This window comes from Zalophus californianus, chromosome 11 (genome assembly GCF_009762305.2).
Source record: "Zalophus californianus isolate mZalCal1 chromosome 11, mZalCal1.pri.v2, whole genome shotgun sequence".
NCBI classification, from domain to species: domain Eukaryota; kingdom Metazoa; phylum Chordata; class Mammalia; order Carnivora; family Otariidae; genus Zalophus; species Zalophus californianus.
Window position 1 is genome coordinate 111,850,737 of NC_045605.1, and position 14,944 is coordinate 111,865,680.

General features: G+C 65.0%; 1 protein-coding gene across 4 annotated transcripts in view; it reads left to right on the forward strand.

The window, feature by feature from the left end:
• Window positions 1-10,431, forward strand: part of IGF2 (insulin like growth factor 2) — a 28,461-nt gene extending 18,030 nt beyond the window's left edge. For 2 of the 4 annotated variants that reach the window (XM_027579928.2, XM_027579927.2), the window contains 3 exons: window positions 4,501-4,663; window positions 6,561-6,712; window positions 6,923-10,431. In XM_027579928.2, the coding sequence (XP_027435729.1) occupies window positions 4,501-4,663; window positions 6,561-6,712; window positions 6,923-7,162 (555 nt within the window). In that variant the 3' untranslated portion in view covers window positions 7,163-10,431. Of the gene's footprint in view, window positions 1-618; window positions 1,737-2,576; window positions 2,713-4,500; window positions 4,664-6,560; window positions 6,713-6,922 lie in introns of those variants that run through there. The other 2 variants (XM_027579930.2, XM_027579929.2) reach the window with 2 other exon arrangements.
• Window positions 10,432-14,944: the final 4,513 nt, after the last annotated feature.

The following is a 14,944-nucleotide window of genomic DNA, read 5'->3' on the forward strand; positions in this document are numbered from 1 at the left end:
CGCGGCACCGGGGGGCGCTCAGGCTCCGGCTGCCGCGACTTCAGGCGCCGCGCCTGCTTGGGCAGGTGGCGGCTGCGCGCCCTGCCCGGGACCGGAGGTTCCTCCTTCCCCTACAGCTCGCCGCGGGACTAGGGGACCCCCGACCCGGCGCCGAACCACCTGCGCCCTCACTCTTGATCCGGCGCCCCCGCCGCGTAGCCCCGCGGAGGCGCTAGGGCCTGGGACACCGCCCACCTTTCTCGCTTCGCGCCCCCAGCGTGCGCGAGCCTAGAAACCCCTGGTTCCCCGGAACCCGAAAGGGGGAGCCCCCCAACACTTTAGAACGGAGACTCGGGATTTCTTTCGCATTCTGCCGCTCCCCGCCCCCAACCCAATCTCGCCGCGAGCACCCCACAGCCCCCCCCCACCGTCGCCCCCGGACCCGGGGCCCCCCAGCCCCTCGCCCTCCCTTGCTCGAGCTGCAGGGGCGGTCCGGAGGGCGGGGCCAGCGCCCCGAGGGCGCCCATTGGCGCGGGCGCGGGGCCAGCGGGGCCCGAGCGGGCGCCGCGCCGCGGGGTGGCGCGGCTATAAGAGTCGGGCGTTGGCGCCCGCAGTTCGCCTGCTCTCCGGCGGAGCTGCGTGAGGCCAGGCCGGCCCCCGGCCCCCCCCTTCCGGCCGCCCCCGCCTCCTGGCCCACGCCCGCCCGCGCTCGGCCCGCCAGCGCCTCCATCCGGCCGGCGGTCCCGCATCGTCGCCGCCCGCTGCCACGCTGCTGACTCCCGCCTTGGGCGCCGTCGGCGGGGCCGCGCTCCGCCGGGCCTGCGGATCCCCGCCGCCTCCTCTTCCATCTACCTCAACGCCCTCCCCGCTTCGCCCGAGGAGGCGGTCCCCCCCGCAGGCAGTCCGGCTCGCAGGCCGCCGGCGTTGTCATCCCCCGCGCTGCCCCCAGCCCTCCCCGGCGCGCGGCCCACCGCTTCCCTCCTCGCCGCGTCCCGAGCGGCTCGGCGCCGCCACCGCCACCGCCAACCCCCCCACCCAGGGCCCGGGCTCGCGACGGCAGAGGGCTCCGTCGGCCCAATCCGAGCTGGGCGCCCGCGGCCCGGGCGATCCTCCACTCCGCCCCCCTCAGCACCTTCCCCGGCCCTCGACGTTGCGCCCTGCCCTCGCTTCTCTGTGCTCCCCCGTCCCCTCTCTAGCCTCTGGTCCCGGCGCCCGCTCTCTGCTCTCCCGCAGCCTGCCCTTCGCTCCCTCCCGTCCCCCCCAGCTCCTCGCCTCCGACTGCCTCCCCCTCCACGCCCGCCCTCTCGCCTCGCCGTCCCGAAGTGGATTAATTATACGCTTTCTGTTTCTCTCTGCGCTGTTCTCCCCCGCTGCGAGCCTGCCCGCCTCTCGCTGTCCTCTCTCCCTCTCGCCCTCTCTTTGGCCCCCCCCTTTCACGTTCTCTCTGTGTCTCTCACTATCTCTGCCCCCCTCTATCCTTGATACAACAGCTGACCTCATTTCCCGATACCCTTTCCCCCCCTAAAAGTACAACATCTGGCCCGCCCCAGCCCGCAGACAGCCCGCCCTCCCCAAACAATCAGACGAGTCCCCCCCCAAAAAAAAGCCATCCCCCCGTTCTGCCCCGTCGCACATTCGGCCCCCGCGACTCGGCCAGAGCGGCGCTGGCAGAGGAGTGTCCGGCAGGAGGGCCAACGCCCGCTGTTCGGTTTGCGATACGCAGCAGGGAGGTGGGCGGCAGCTGCGCCGGCTTCCAGGTAAGCGGCGTGCGGGCCGGCCGGGCGGGGAGAGGGGCCCGGGCAGGCCCGGGGTGGGGGTCTGGGGGTCCGGCTCCCTGTGGCGAAGCCCGCGCTCTCCCCTGCGCCGCCGAAGTGGGGGTGGGTGGGTAGGGGCTTTGGGAAGTGCTGGGGAGGTGTGAGCTGTCTGCAAAGGCGACTTCCTGGTCGGTTTGTGGGTGCTGGGGGGTGTTGCTGAGAGTCTGCGATCCGTGCCGTGTGGGGGAGGGCGCTGTCCCCCAGGGTGTTGGGTAATGAGGAGGGGCGCAAGGCTCAGAAACCCACCCTGGTATGTTGACTCCGTGCCAGCAAGACTGAAGGAGGAAAACGGGGTGGGCGGGGCCAGGATGGAAGAGGGGGCGAGCTGGCAAAAGGCTCAGACGAGGCGCCACATTTGCAGTTGACCCCCCCACACACGCCCCCCCTTTCCCTGTCCCCAACATTTCCACCCAGGAATCTGGGGAGAGGGGCCGGTTGGAAGCTCAGATGAGCAGGAGCGTACAGCCCATAGAGGGTAACTGCCCCTGCCCAGTGGGCAGATGGAACTTTCCATACAAGGAGGTGTAAAGCAGCCCCCCCTCCTTCCCCTCCCCCCCCCACATTGCCTTGTGCCTAGATGGGCTGGGGGTGCAGGGTGAGCCCCCACCCCCACCCTGCGGTACTTCGCGGAGGGATGGTCCAGGGCTAGCTGTTGGGGGTGCAGGAGAGAAGGGACTGGCTGGGAGGACGGAGGGGGCGGGAGCAAAGGGGGCGGGGGGAGTGGTCAGCAGGGAGAGGGGTGGGGGGTAGGGTGGAGCCCGGGCTGGGAGGAGCCGGCTCAGACATAAAAGCTGGAGCACTGACCAGCCTGCAAACTGGACATTAGCTTCTCCTGTGAGGCAGCCTTCCAGCCTCCTCCTCCTCCTCCTCCGCTTCCTCCTCCTCCACCAGTCCCAGCAAGCCTCCTGTCCAGCTGCAGGTAACCAAGGCTGTCGAGCGAGGACCCCTCTGCCCTCCCGCTCCGGCCTGCCCGCCTGCTGATGGCCTCGGGCCTCAGCCCCTCCACCTCTCCTCTCTGCCTCTACCCTCCTCACCCCTACCCTCCCTCCTCCTCTCCCTCCTCCGGGGCTTGCTTACCTGGCCCACACCTCTGCCTGCCTCGTGCCTCTCCTCCTCGGGCCTCTGCTCTCCGCGGGTGCTCTGGACCGGACCCCCGCACTGGAGTGGCCGGGCTTGCAGAAGGACGCAGCTGCCGCTCGGCCGGCGCCCAGTCACTAGCTGGCCAAATTGTTCTTAGAATTTGGAAGGGGGCAGCAGCGGGGGCAGCCTGGGAGCCTGGCTGGGGCTGGGGCCAGGGCAGGAGTAGGTGAGCAGGGTGGCACTTTAGATCCTTCTGTGGATCTGGCCACTGCTCTTCACCCAGTTTCAGCGGAGACTGCGCTCCCTTCTTATTCCCCCTTCTCTCCTGCATGATTTCTGGCATCAGAAAATTCCCTGGGCCTCCCATGCAGCAGCCGGGCTCCAGGCTGGGAAGGGGCATGCTGCTTGGACCCCCATGCCCACCCGGTGTGGAGCCTGGGAGGGGCACCTCTGGGCAGGCTGCCCGGCCCCTGGCTTGGGTAGCATCAGGGTGCCAGGGGCTCAGAGGCCCTGGGCTGTGACTGTCGCCCCAGAAGGGGTTTGTACCTGGGCCAGCGGAGGGCAGGCTGGGGCTGCCTGCCTGGATGTGGGGGGGGGGGGGGAATCCACTTTCTAGAGGGAGCAAGGGCAGTTTGCTGTATCTACAAGAGAGCCTGAGGGCCCTCCTGAGCCCCCCAACCCTGGAGGGACCTGGTTAACCCTTGCCCGGGGCCTGCAGCTGCACAGCCTGTGCAGGGGGTGTGTCCTTCCAGGTTGGGCTCCGAGGACCTGGTTTCTAGCCTCCAGGTGGCCTGACCTGTTCTCTCCAGCTCCCAGGGTGGGCTTTGGTACCCCCGTGGGGGAGAGGGTCTGGTGATCCCAGAGGGACCTCGAGGCCCTGGGTGCTGTGATGCCAAGTGTGCAGAGGAGGCTTCTAGCCTTTGTGTTTCGGGGTGCCCCGGGCAGACTGGAGTGGAGGACTGAGCGATTCAGGAGAGCAAGGCCCCTGGGAGTGTGGTTGGCACCATGCGGTAACCGCCGGATCCTTGACCTGAGCTTTGCGCAGCCACAGACTGGGAGGGTGGGGGAGGGGGCAGGGGTGGGACTGGCCCAGCAGGACCCCCTGCTGCTTGGGGGGGGTAGGGGTGGGGGTGGGGAGAGGGTGGTCCTCTGGGATGCACATGCTCTGTGGTGGGGTGGGGCTGTCTGCCATCTTGGCTGATGCTGGGAGGTCTGAGGAGTGGCCACTGCCCTGTGCTGGCCCCGCCCCCATGACTTCATAGGACAGAGGCCAGGTTCAGTGTCCAGCACTGGCCCCCGCAGCTCTGGGTGTGGCTGAGCCCCTGCAGTGGTGACGATGGGGAGGATCACCCCCATGTGAAATTGCTGACCCGCACTTGGTACGGATCAGAGATGTGCTTCACACAGGTCCACTCAGCCTCGGGGCCACCATGCACCCTGCCTTGGGCAGTGAGAGTATGTGTGATTTCTGTAATTAAAGTGGTCACATTTAGGAGGACACCATGCTCTAAACCGAACTTGGAATTAGGAGATGGCTAGGAGGGTGTCTCCGTCAGAGGCGGGGCGGCCTCTGGCCCTGGACGTGGCCTGGGCGGGCAGGCTCATGGCCTCTTCTCTCCGCCCCCAGATGCCGATGGGGGTCCCGATGGGGAAGCCGATGCTGGTGCTGCTGACCTTCTTGGCCTTGGCCTCGTGCTGCTTTGCTGCTTACCGCCCCAGTGAGACCCTGTGCGGCGGGGAGCTGGTGGACACCCTCCAGTTTGTCTGTGGGGACCGCGGCTTCTACTTCAGTAAGTAGCTCAACGTGCAGTGGGGCAAGGGGGAGGGCGTACACAGCAGGTGATCAATAAATGCTGGAGTCCTCCGCACCATTTCCCAGACACCCAGGGTTACCCTCGGGGATGCCTGGTGTGGGGAGCCAGGTGGAGGGAAGCCACTGCAAGGTGGTGACCCCAGGCGCTCTTGTTCTGAGACTTCATGAGCACAACTGTGTCCACATTTATGGGGCACCTGCTGTGTGCCCGGGTGGTGCTCACACCCCTGATTTTCCTGCAGTATGACTCAAAGTAGAACACTCTCCTCCCAGGAAGGGTGGGATCTGCGTGGGGGCCAGAGCATGGCAGGCGTGTGGGTGGGGGTGCAGGGTGGGCTGGATGGGGTTGGGGGGGTAGGCCCTAGCAGGGAGGAGGACTTTCCCTCCCTGCCTCCCCGGGACCTGCTTGCGGGCAGGGCTGTGAGCACTGAAGTTCCTCCCACATTTTCATGGTGCCTGACATTTTGACAGTGGGATTATCTGATTTAAAGTTAGATAAAATGGGTCGGAGACCAGTAAGAACAGAAGCGTCTGCCCGCACACCCCACGTGGGGGTGGGGGAAGAGAGGAGTGCCTGCCTGCACAACAGCAGGCGGGGAGGGGACGTGCACCCCAGGGGCGGGCCACAGTGTGGGGTGCCCACCTGCCCGCCCGAGGGCTCTTGGGCTGTTCCTCCCGCTTCTCTCTTGATTTTCAACCCCTGGCAGGCTTTCCCTGAGACCTCTGCTTCTCCTTGCCCCGTCCCTCTGTGGGACCCCCAGGCTGGAGGTGACCTCTTCCTCAGGGGTGTGGGCCCTTGCCCTCGCCTCCCAGAAAGCTGGGCCTCAGTCTCCTCATCTGCAGGATGGGGGGGAGTGTTTATCTGGACAACAGGGGGCACGGGGGTGGGGGACAGGCCCCGCTGACCCTGAGGGTGGGGTGGGTGGGGGTGGGGACGTGCCTGGGGTGAGTTGGCCACCGCCCGCGTGGCCGGGCCCAGCCCTCCTCCCGCAGCGCCCCCCTCTGTCGCCTCTGCTTACCCACGGACGCCAGCCTTGGATTCCTAGAGCTCCTCTCTGAGAAGCTCTCCTGCTTCTCCTTGCTTCTGAAGCCCTCCCCACCCTGGCCTCGCCTGTGCCCTCTCGCGCGCCCGCCTCGTTTGGGGGCAGGAAGTGTAGGGTCTGGTGCCCAGGGAGTGGGTCCCCTGCCGGGAGGGCCGCCCCCCCCCCCCCGCGGGCCCTGCTCCCCAGGGCGCCTGCCCTCGGCCCCCAGGTGAGGGCCGGGACTCCTCCTCGCAGCTGACCTCGGAGCCGGAGCCGCGGAGGGACGGGGAGGACGGGAGGAGAGGAGGGCGCGGTTTCATGCAGGCCCTCACTCCTCCCCTCCCGTCTTCCCCGTCCCCCCCCCACGCCTGCCGCGACTCGAGGGCTGCGGGCCGCCCGGGCTCCTGCTCCGTGCAGGGACGCCGCTTGCGTCCCAGCCTGGCCCTCTGGATGGGACCCTGTGCCCCCAGTGCGGGGGCTGGACCCCTTGTGGGCGGCCCCCCGAAGCCGGGCTCCCCCCCCGGCACATTTTCCTCACCTCCCTGGGCAGTGGGGCCAGGAGGCTGTGTCCACCTTCCACGCGAGCAAGGAGGCGCCAAGAGGCCAGGGCCTGGTCCTGGAGCACACCCCCCACTTGCACTCCTGTCCTTCCCGGGCACCCCGCCTGCCCACTGTCTCCCCCTGGCTCCATGAGGCTGGCTGCCCCCGCAGGGCCCGCTCCCCCCCCCCCCCCATAGCTCTTCTCCTCTCCTCCCTGCCCTGCTCCGGGCAGCCGCCGGCCAGAGGCCGGCTCCAGGGGACTGTGCGGCCGGTGCTCAAGTGCGGCTCTCCTTCCCCCTGTGGGACTTCCAGGCAGGCCGGCAAGCCGCGCGAGTCGCCGCAGCAGCCGTGGCATTGTGGAGGAATGCTGTTTCCGCAGCTGTGATCTGGCCCTTCTGGAGACCTACTGTGCCACCCCCGCCAAGTCCGAGAGGGACGTGTCGACCCCTCCGACCGTGCTTCCGGTGAGAGGGGACCCGGCCTTGGTGTGGGGGGTGTCACCTCGGAGCCAGGGGCCAGGGCACGTGGCACGGCTGGGTGGCACTCGCCTGGGTGCCACGGGTCCCCGTGCCGTGGACTGTGGACGTGGCCGGTCACGCACCGGAGGGTGAGCACGGAGCCCCCGCAGGGCCCTGGCGAGCTGGGCGCCCCCTGACTGGCCCTTACCCCCTCAGGACAACTTCCCCAGATACCCCGTGGGCAAGTTCTTCCAATATGACACCTGGAAGCAGTCCGCCCAACGACTGCGCAGGGGCCTGCCTGCCCTCCTGCGCGCCCGCCGGGGTCGCATGCTCGCCAAGGAGCTCGAGGCGTTCAGAGAGGCCAAGCGTCACCGTCCCCTGATCGCCCTGCCCACCCACGACCCCGCGGCCCACGGGGGCGCCTCTCCGGAGGCGTCCGGCAATCAGAAGTGAGCCAAAATGTCGCGTAATTCTGCAAAGATGGCACCGTCCACCTAGTGCCCTCCTCCTGACCAGGGGCCGTTCCACCGGGCCCCGCCTCTGACATCTCTCGGGATCGCGTTCCCTCTGCGGGCTCCCCCAGCCCCAGCCCCCGTGCCCCAACCTCCCCATGTCAGGCTCTTCTCTCCTTGGCCCCCTCCATCGGGCTGAGGAGATCCTAGCAACATCTCTAAAAGTGTACAAACTCGATTGGTTTTAAATATCCCCCAAATTATCCCCAAATTGTACAATCAAAAAACTAAAACTACGAACCCCTAAATCTCTCTCTCTCACACACACACACACACACCAGTCCCCTTAAAATGAATTGGCTTTTTAGAAACACCAGGAACGTTAATTAGCTAAAACCAAAACAAAATAAACTAAAATTATCAATTGGCTAAAAAAAAAATACCCAAAATGAATTGGCTTAAAAACAATTGGCATCATGAAAGAATTAGGCCCCTCCCTTCCTTCTCTTCCCCAGGGACCTCGAGTCAGATTGGCCGTGAGCTCGGGCGCCTGGCCTCCAGGAGAAAGGAAGGGACCCAAAATCTACAGGTAGGCACGTCATGGTCCACTGCCGGCTCTGGCCTCCTCAGGCAAAACTCTGGTCGCGTTTGGGGAGAATTGGTCATCCTCAGAACAGCAAAGCCCCAGACTCATTCCTTGCTCTATTTCCCATCCTCGAAAGTCACCATGGAGCTAGATGGGGGTTCCCAGTGAGACCGAAGGAGGGGAGAACAGAACATGAACACCGAAATTCGTGAAAATAAACTTTAATTGGCACAAACCCCCATACAGCCTAAAATCCATCCTCCCAAAACCCACATATCCCAAAATCTTACATCTCAATTTCCACCCTAAAAAACATCCACACACCCACATGTATCCCTGCAGACACCCCCTTACATGCATGCACACGCACACACACCCTTATGCACATATGCACATGCACACTCACGCACACATGCAGACACACGCGACATGCACACACACACCCTCGCACCCATGCACACGCACACCCTCACACGCACACACACTCACGCACGCGCGCGCACACACCCTCCCACACACGCACACTGTCATGCACACGCACACCCTCACGCCCATGCACGCACACACGCACACAGATGGGTGAACCCAGCATGGTGCAGGTCAGACAGCATTCTATCTCAGACCCTTCTCTAAGTTGTTCGTTGGAGAGGTTTTCATGTCCCGTGCTCCCCTCCTGACCCCTGGGACGTGCTCCTCGGGTGGGAGAGGGTGCTCCCCACGGCCCCCGTGGTGTGAGCCCGATGCCCCCAGGCCCCACCAGCGTCTGTGCCCTGTACCATCGTGTGGAGCGAGGACCGGGTTTGGCCAGACTGGAGGTGGCTGTAGCCGAGCAGAGACCAAGACGTGCCCTACCGCGGAGCCTGACCCCCTAGGTGTGCTCTTTGAGAAACATCTGGGACCCCCAGCACACCTAGGGACCATCCTTGCTGGCCTCCTAGGGGCCTCTCAGCAATGGGGGGCCCCCCAGGGGGCCAGCAACGATGGTGGGGAGTGTGGGAAGTCTGGCGGTTGGAGGGGCGGGTGGGGGGCAGTGGGGGCTGGGTGGGGGGATGCTCTGGAGTAGGAAGTGGTCCCGTGAGGTTTGGAGGAGTCAGGAGTCACGAGTGCAGAATTACAGATCCAATTAGGAGCCCAAATTTACGCCAATTGATCTATTCCCCCCCTTTAATTGGTTTCTCCTGGGGCTTTTTTCCTTTTTTTTTTTTTTGATCCCTCCTTAGCTTTTTATGCGCGCTCACATCAAATTAAACTTACCCCCGTCCCACGTAACAGGGGAGCAGTGACAAAGCAATGTACGAAGCCACCACCACCACCGCCGCGGCCATGCCGCACGTCCTGCTCTCCGCCATTTATCGCCCTGATTCGGTTTTTGTTTTTATCTGTCCCTGTCGCTTGGGTTGAGTTGAGAGTGGGGCCTCCGTGGGGCGCTGGCCACTGCACCCCACGGAGAAGCCAGAGGGAAAGGAGTGGGCCGCTGCCCGGCCTGGCCTTCGGGGACAGTGGCTGGTCCCCGGAGGTCCTGAGGGGTGGAGGAGGGGGTGGGGAGGCATCTCCTCGGTGTCCGGAAGGTGCTCGGAGGCCATCAGGAAAGGGCCCCTGGCTGGCCCAGGCTGGCTGGGGGGGAAGGGGCTGCAGGTGTGTGAGTAGAGGGGCTCCATCAGGCTGGAGCAGGTGGCCGCCTTCCGTGCACTTGGGGAGTCCCTCCCCTCACCCCTCGGTGACACCTTGCCCACCTTCTCAGCACCCTGTCTTGCCCCCCGGAGGCTCAGAGCTCCGTGGGGCCTCTTGGGGCCCAGGCAGGGTGAGGCCGGGGAGTAGGGGAGGTCAGGAGGGTGTTGGCCCCACAGAGCAAGGAGAGCTGTGAGAGTGGTCCATCGGCTGGGGTTGCTCGGGCCCCGAGGCCCATGGGTCTGGCGGTACCGAATCAGCCACCATCTCGGCGCCTAGGGCTGTGGCAGGGATCCGGGCGGCTGGGAGGTTTACCTCACCCCCGCTTTTGCCCCCAGCGCAGCCCCCTTGCACAGCAGCCCGACTAGCATTCTAGAGGCCCAAGGCTTCTGGGCCCCAGTAACGGGGCTGGCACGACCCTGGGGGCGGTACGTGTCAGCCCACCAGTGGCACAGAGGGTCCTTCGGCAGGCGTCCGGGGAATGGGCCATTCGGAACATTGGACGGAGCTGAAAAGAGCCAAATTGTTGTAATTGGGACCCAGACAGATTGGCCTGAGATCCAAAAAGACTTGGAGGCAACCCAAATTGCCTGCCCATCCTGCCGGACGCCCATCCCACCCAGTGTTACATTCTGCCTCTCGTGGGGTGGGTGCTCCAGGGCCGTCTGCCGACGCTCCTCTGTGTCCCCCAGCAAGCAGCTCCCCCAGGGTCCCCAGCCATCCCGACCCGGGCCCCCATCTGACCTCCCGAGCCCTGGCTGTGGCCGTCCATCTTTTCTCTCCCCTCAACTGTCTTCAGCGGGACCCCCTCTTGGGTCCCCCCCACCATCGCCTGAAGAACCCCCACGTGCCGAGCACCCAATGTCACCTCCATCCACTGTCGCGGTCCATCTGGCAGTGGCCGTGCGGGCCTCAACTCGACCCCTTTAACATGCTCCTATTTCTGGCAAAATTCATTGCTTGGGTTTTGTCTTTAACATTTATCGCTCGCAATCCCAATAAAGCATTCAAATTTATCTTGTTCTGAGTCCTCTGCTCTTTCACGCGCCTACGAGGTCAAGGGGGGGCGCCTGGGGGTGCGGGCACCCCTCTGCTGCCTCACAGCACGCATGGCCAGTGAGAACAGTCTGAAAGCCTGCACACTCTCAGCAGCGACCGTGGCCACCTGCTTGGGGCCAGGGGCTCTGGGACAATCTTAGCCACCAAATCCTCAAAGATGGGGTGTCCTGTGGCAGGAGGGGCTCCCGGGGGGGGTGGCTTCCAGGACCCACTGATAAGAAGTGAAGTGCCTTCACTGCCAATCCAAGGGACCTCTCCCAGCCTGGGGGAGGGTGCGGGGGGCCCACCAGGTTCTAAAATGTTCTGGAAGCTAGCTGTTGCTAGAGATGGGGATTCACGTCTCCTGCTTGCCCAGTGGCACACACAGACATGCTCAGCCTCCCCCCAAGATGGAGGCTGCAGCAGAAACCCCCTCCTCCTCAGCCCTGCACCCCTCTTCCCCCACTGCTCTAGCTGCTGAGCTTTAGGGTCCCCGGGCTTGTAAGAAGTTGGTGAGGTTGGCATCGGTGACACTTGAGGCCTGAGCTGGACGCCTCCCCGCCCCGCCCCCCAAGCCCTGGGTCTGCAGGTGCACCATGGTGGGTAGAGGGGCGGTGGGGCCAGGCAGCTTTCAGCAAGCAGACTCAGGGCTCTGTCTGGGTTGGGGGAAGGCCTCCCACCCTGAACCCTGTCCTTCTTTCTGTTTCTAGTATTTTCGGGTATTTCCCGGCCTGGTGCTGGGCCACAAAAGGCTCAAAGCAAGTCCCCCAAGGGCTCGGGTGGTGTCCACATGCTGCCCACGCTCACTGCTCTGAGAATTCCAAGCAGGGGGCTGGGGGGCTGCCTGGAGGAGGTAGGACCAGCCTCCAAGGGTGAGGGAAAGAGCCAGTTGGATAGGGACACTGTGCCCATCTTGGGGCAGCCTGGGCCTGACAATGGTGAGGCTGGGGGCCCAGGTGGGGCAGAGGGCCCAGGCCCAGCAGTGCTGGCACACCCCACAATGAACCACCCTGACCAGGTCTCCCCACCCTGGAGACCGGGTCTGATCCTGTCTCCCACCAGCCTGATGCACCACCCGCCCCCGAAGATCCACTGAGCCCTGCCTGGCTCCCCTCGTGGGACCCTTGGGGCACTGGGCTCAGGGTCCCTCTTCCTCCCAGCTCTGGGCAAACCATGCCCTCTCCAGCTCCCCCCACCTGCTATACCCAGGGTCCTCACTCACAACCTCCTCTCCCTCACTGCAGCCCAGCCCACCTGCACCCCTGCCTGTGCTGGCTTTCCCCAAGACCCCTGCTGCCCCTCCTGAGCTCCTGGCAGCTCCCAACCCTGCTCCACCCCAGTGCTGAGGCTGCCCTCGCCCCAGCTGCTTGGGCAGCCGAGCCCCAGGTCTTCTGGGGTGCCCAGCTTGGCTTTTCTCCCCTCTCTCTGCTCTGTAAACTCTCAGCTCATTCCTGAGGCCTCACTCATTCATTCGTTCGTTTTCTCACATGTGTGGATGAACACCCCATTGGCAGGGCACCCCAGGCTCAGTGTCATGGAGGGAAATGTTGGGGTGCTTTTTGAAGCAGATGGGTCTCATGGAGAGAGTAATTTTGGAGTGCAGGCCTGAAGGAGGTGGGAGGCGTGGGGTTCTCCTGGAGGGAGGGGTGGAGAAGGGTCTCCCTCTGGGGAGGCTGGGGGAGGGGTCCGTGGGGGAGATGAGGCCAGGGTGGGAATGGGGGCTGTACAGGCCATTGTCACTCACTCAACAAACATTTACGGATTCCTACAGGGCTGGGCTGAATGGTACTCCCCCAAAACACCCCATGTCCCCATCCCAGCCTCTGGAGCCTGTGAATGCGACCTTGTTTGGAAAAAGGGTCTCTGCAGGGGTCAGTGAGGGATGAGCTCCTCCCAGATGACGGTGGGCCTCAGTCCAAACACAGGTGTCCCTGTGACAGGAGAGAAGGGGGCAGGCCCGCAGGGGAGGGCCCGGTAGAGCCCTGAGGCTGGGGGAGGCAGGAGGAAGCCCCCCTGGAGGCTCGCGGGGGGCTCGGCCCTGGGACACCTGCATTTCAGTCCTGAGAGCTGACTTTGGATTCCGGCCTCCAGAATCGGGAGAGAAAGGATTCCATCCTTTGAGCGGCCCAGCTCGTGGTCACTTAGGAAAATTACATGAGGAGGCACCTCTCTGTCCCAGTCCCTGTTCTAGGTGCTGAGGCCACTGTGGAGCACAGAGCAGGTGGCATGCCCATCCTGGAGGAGCCTCGGATCCATGGTCCCACCACCCCAGGCCGCACCCGGGCACCTCCCTCCGGTGGTTCTTGCTGATCTCTGCTCCGACCACACGGAGGTAAACACTTTTAAAACAGCAGAGCAGGCCCACTTCTGTGAAGTCCCCATGAGGACCCCTGGGTCTGGGCGGACTCACGAGCATGTTTCTGCCTCAGGGCCTTGGCACGGGCTGCCTCTGCGCAGGCCGCTTTCCCGCAGACACCTGTCCGTCACCCTCCTTACAGTAAACTGCGGACTCGGACTCCCCTCGGGGAAGCCCGCCCCCAGCGCCCTCTCACCAGGGTGATCGGGGCCTGCGTGTCCCCTCACTGCGCTGGATGCAGAGGGTGACACTGAAGCCTGACTGTGAGTGGTGGGAAGGAGAGGGGTTGTGTGCTGAGCTGGAGACACGGACTAACTTTCTGGGCTACCGACAGCCACTTGGGTCTCCGTCCCACATTCTCACGGAGCTGCAAGTGGTATCTGCTGTGGTCTGCCCAGCTCCCTCGACGTCCTGCAGACCCCTGACCCAGTGTGCGCATGGCCACCCCTCGCCTGCTCCAGGGTGCCCTGCCCTCCCCCCGCAACAATTCAGCCGGTGGATAAGGCCCACAGCTCCACCAGCCCCTGGACACGGCTGCTGCCTGCTCGTCTCCCCTGTGGCTGCCCTTCCATATGCTCTGCCAGCCCGCCGCATGCCACTCTCCCCTTAGGACCCTCCATCACTCCCATGGGCCACTGGGTAGAGTGCAAACCCCAGACCAGGCTTCCTCTGGGCCCTTAGCACCCGGCACCCCACAGTTCTTTGGTCACTCGCTGAGCCTCCCACCCCACCTTCACACCTGCTGTCTGCTCCCTCCTGGGCCCTTGGGCATCTGCTCTTACCCTGGTAACAGCCCCCCTCTAGCATACCCTCCATCGCTCCACACGGCGACCGCCACCTGCCGCCGGACGAGCCAGGAAGACACAGGGGAGCTGTCGTTGCCGCCTGCGGAGGGGTCCCCCCAAGCCCTCCTGCCTTGTGCAGCCTCAGTGCAGAGCCAGCCAGGAAGGCCCTGGAGGGTGACCCGAAGGGCTCCGGCACACCCGCCTTTGGGGGTCCCTCACCCAGCTGCTCTCCCTCTCCTTCCTAGAGGCCTCCTTGCCTTGGACCGCCTGCCTGGCTCTGGCCCCTGGGCCTCATCCCCAACAACCTGTGTCCACCCACCCTGCTGGCCGCGGCCCCCAGGGCCCCCGCTCCTCCCTGCCCGGGCCTGGCACACAGCTGGGGCTCCCTCCCAGGTGTAGCCAGATCAGGGGGCCACAGAACAGGCGGCACAGGCCCCCACCCCAGCCTCTACCTGCCCAGTCCCTCTGGCCCTGGGGGGCGGCGGCCTCAGGCCTCCTAGCGCAGCCCCCAGCCTCTCTCCCTGCTCCCAGCCCCGGCCAGCCCAGGCCTCAGCCGGCCAGAAACCAAAGAGAAAATGCCTGTTTATGCCAGTTACGCCGAAAGCAAAACAGTTTGTGGTTTGTGACCCAAATTTTTTGCCTTTTTTTTCAGAACATAACAAAGCTCAAGACAACTCCCTCCCCCCCACCCCACCCCCCCCACCCAGGCAGACAGAAACGATCTGTTTACACTGGCCGCAAAACATTCCTGGCCCGCCAGCCCGGCCCTCTCCCCCAGGCCGTGCCCTCAGCACTGAGCAGTGGAAGGGGTGCGGGGGTGCGGGGGGGGGGGGAAGGGGGGCCTGATGAGGGGGCCACAGGAGGGGGCCACAGGCTGGGTCGGGGTGTTGGTGACTGGAGCATCCTGGGGCCAGGACTATTGGGGTGCCTGTCTGTCTGGTTGGAGGGGCTTCCACACGGCCCTGGACAGGGGAGGAGCCTGGATGCATCTAACATTTCCCGACCCGCATCCGCCCCCAGCCCCCGGCTCCCACCCCTTCACACAGACACCGGGTCCCTGGGTCGTCACCCGCCTCCCTACCTTCCTCCCCACTCCTTCCTGTCCTAATGTCCAAGGCCCACATCCCCTGGCCCAGCGCCACCGCGGAGCCCACGAGGGGTGGGCACCTTCTCTGCCCTGGGAGCTGGATCCCCCACAATCGTGTAGGTGGGGTGGCAGGTGTACAGCTTGTGATCCCAGCCCAGACTGGGGCAGAGCAAGGCAGGACTGCTCCTCCCAGGGCTCAGCGGGGCCAGGCGCACGCTGGAGCCCCGGGGTGGGGCCGGGCGGGACGGCGAGGTGCTGCGGCC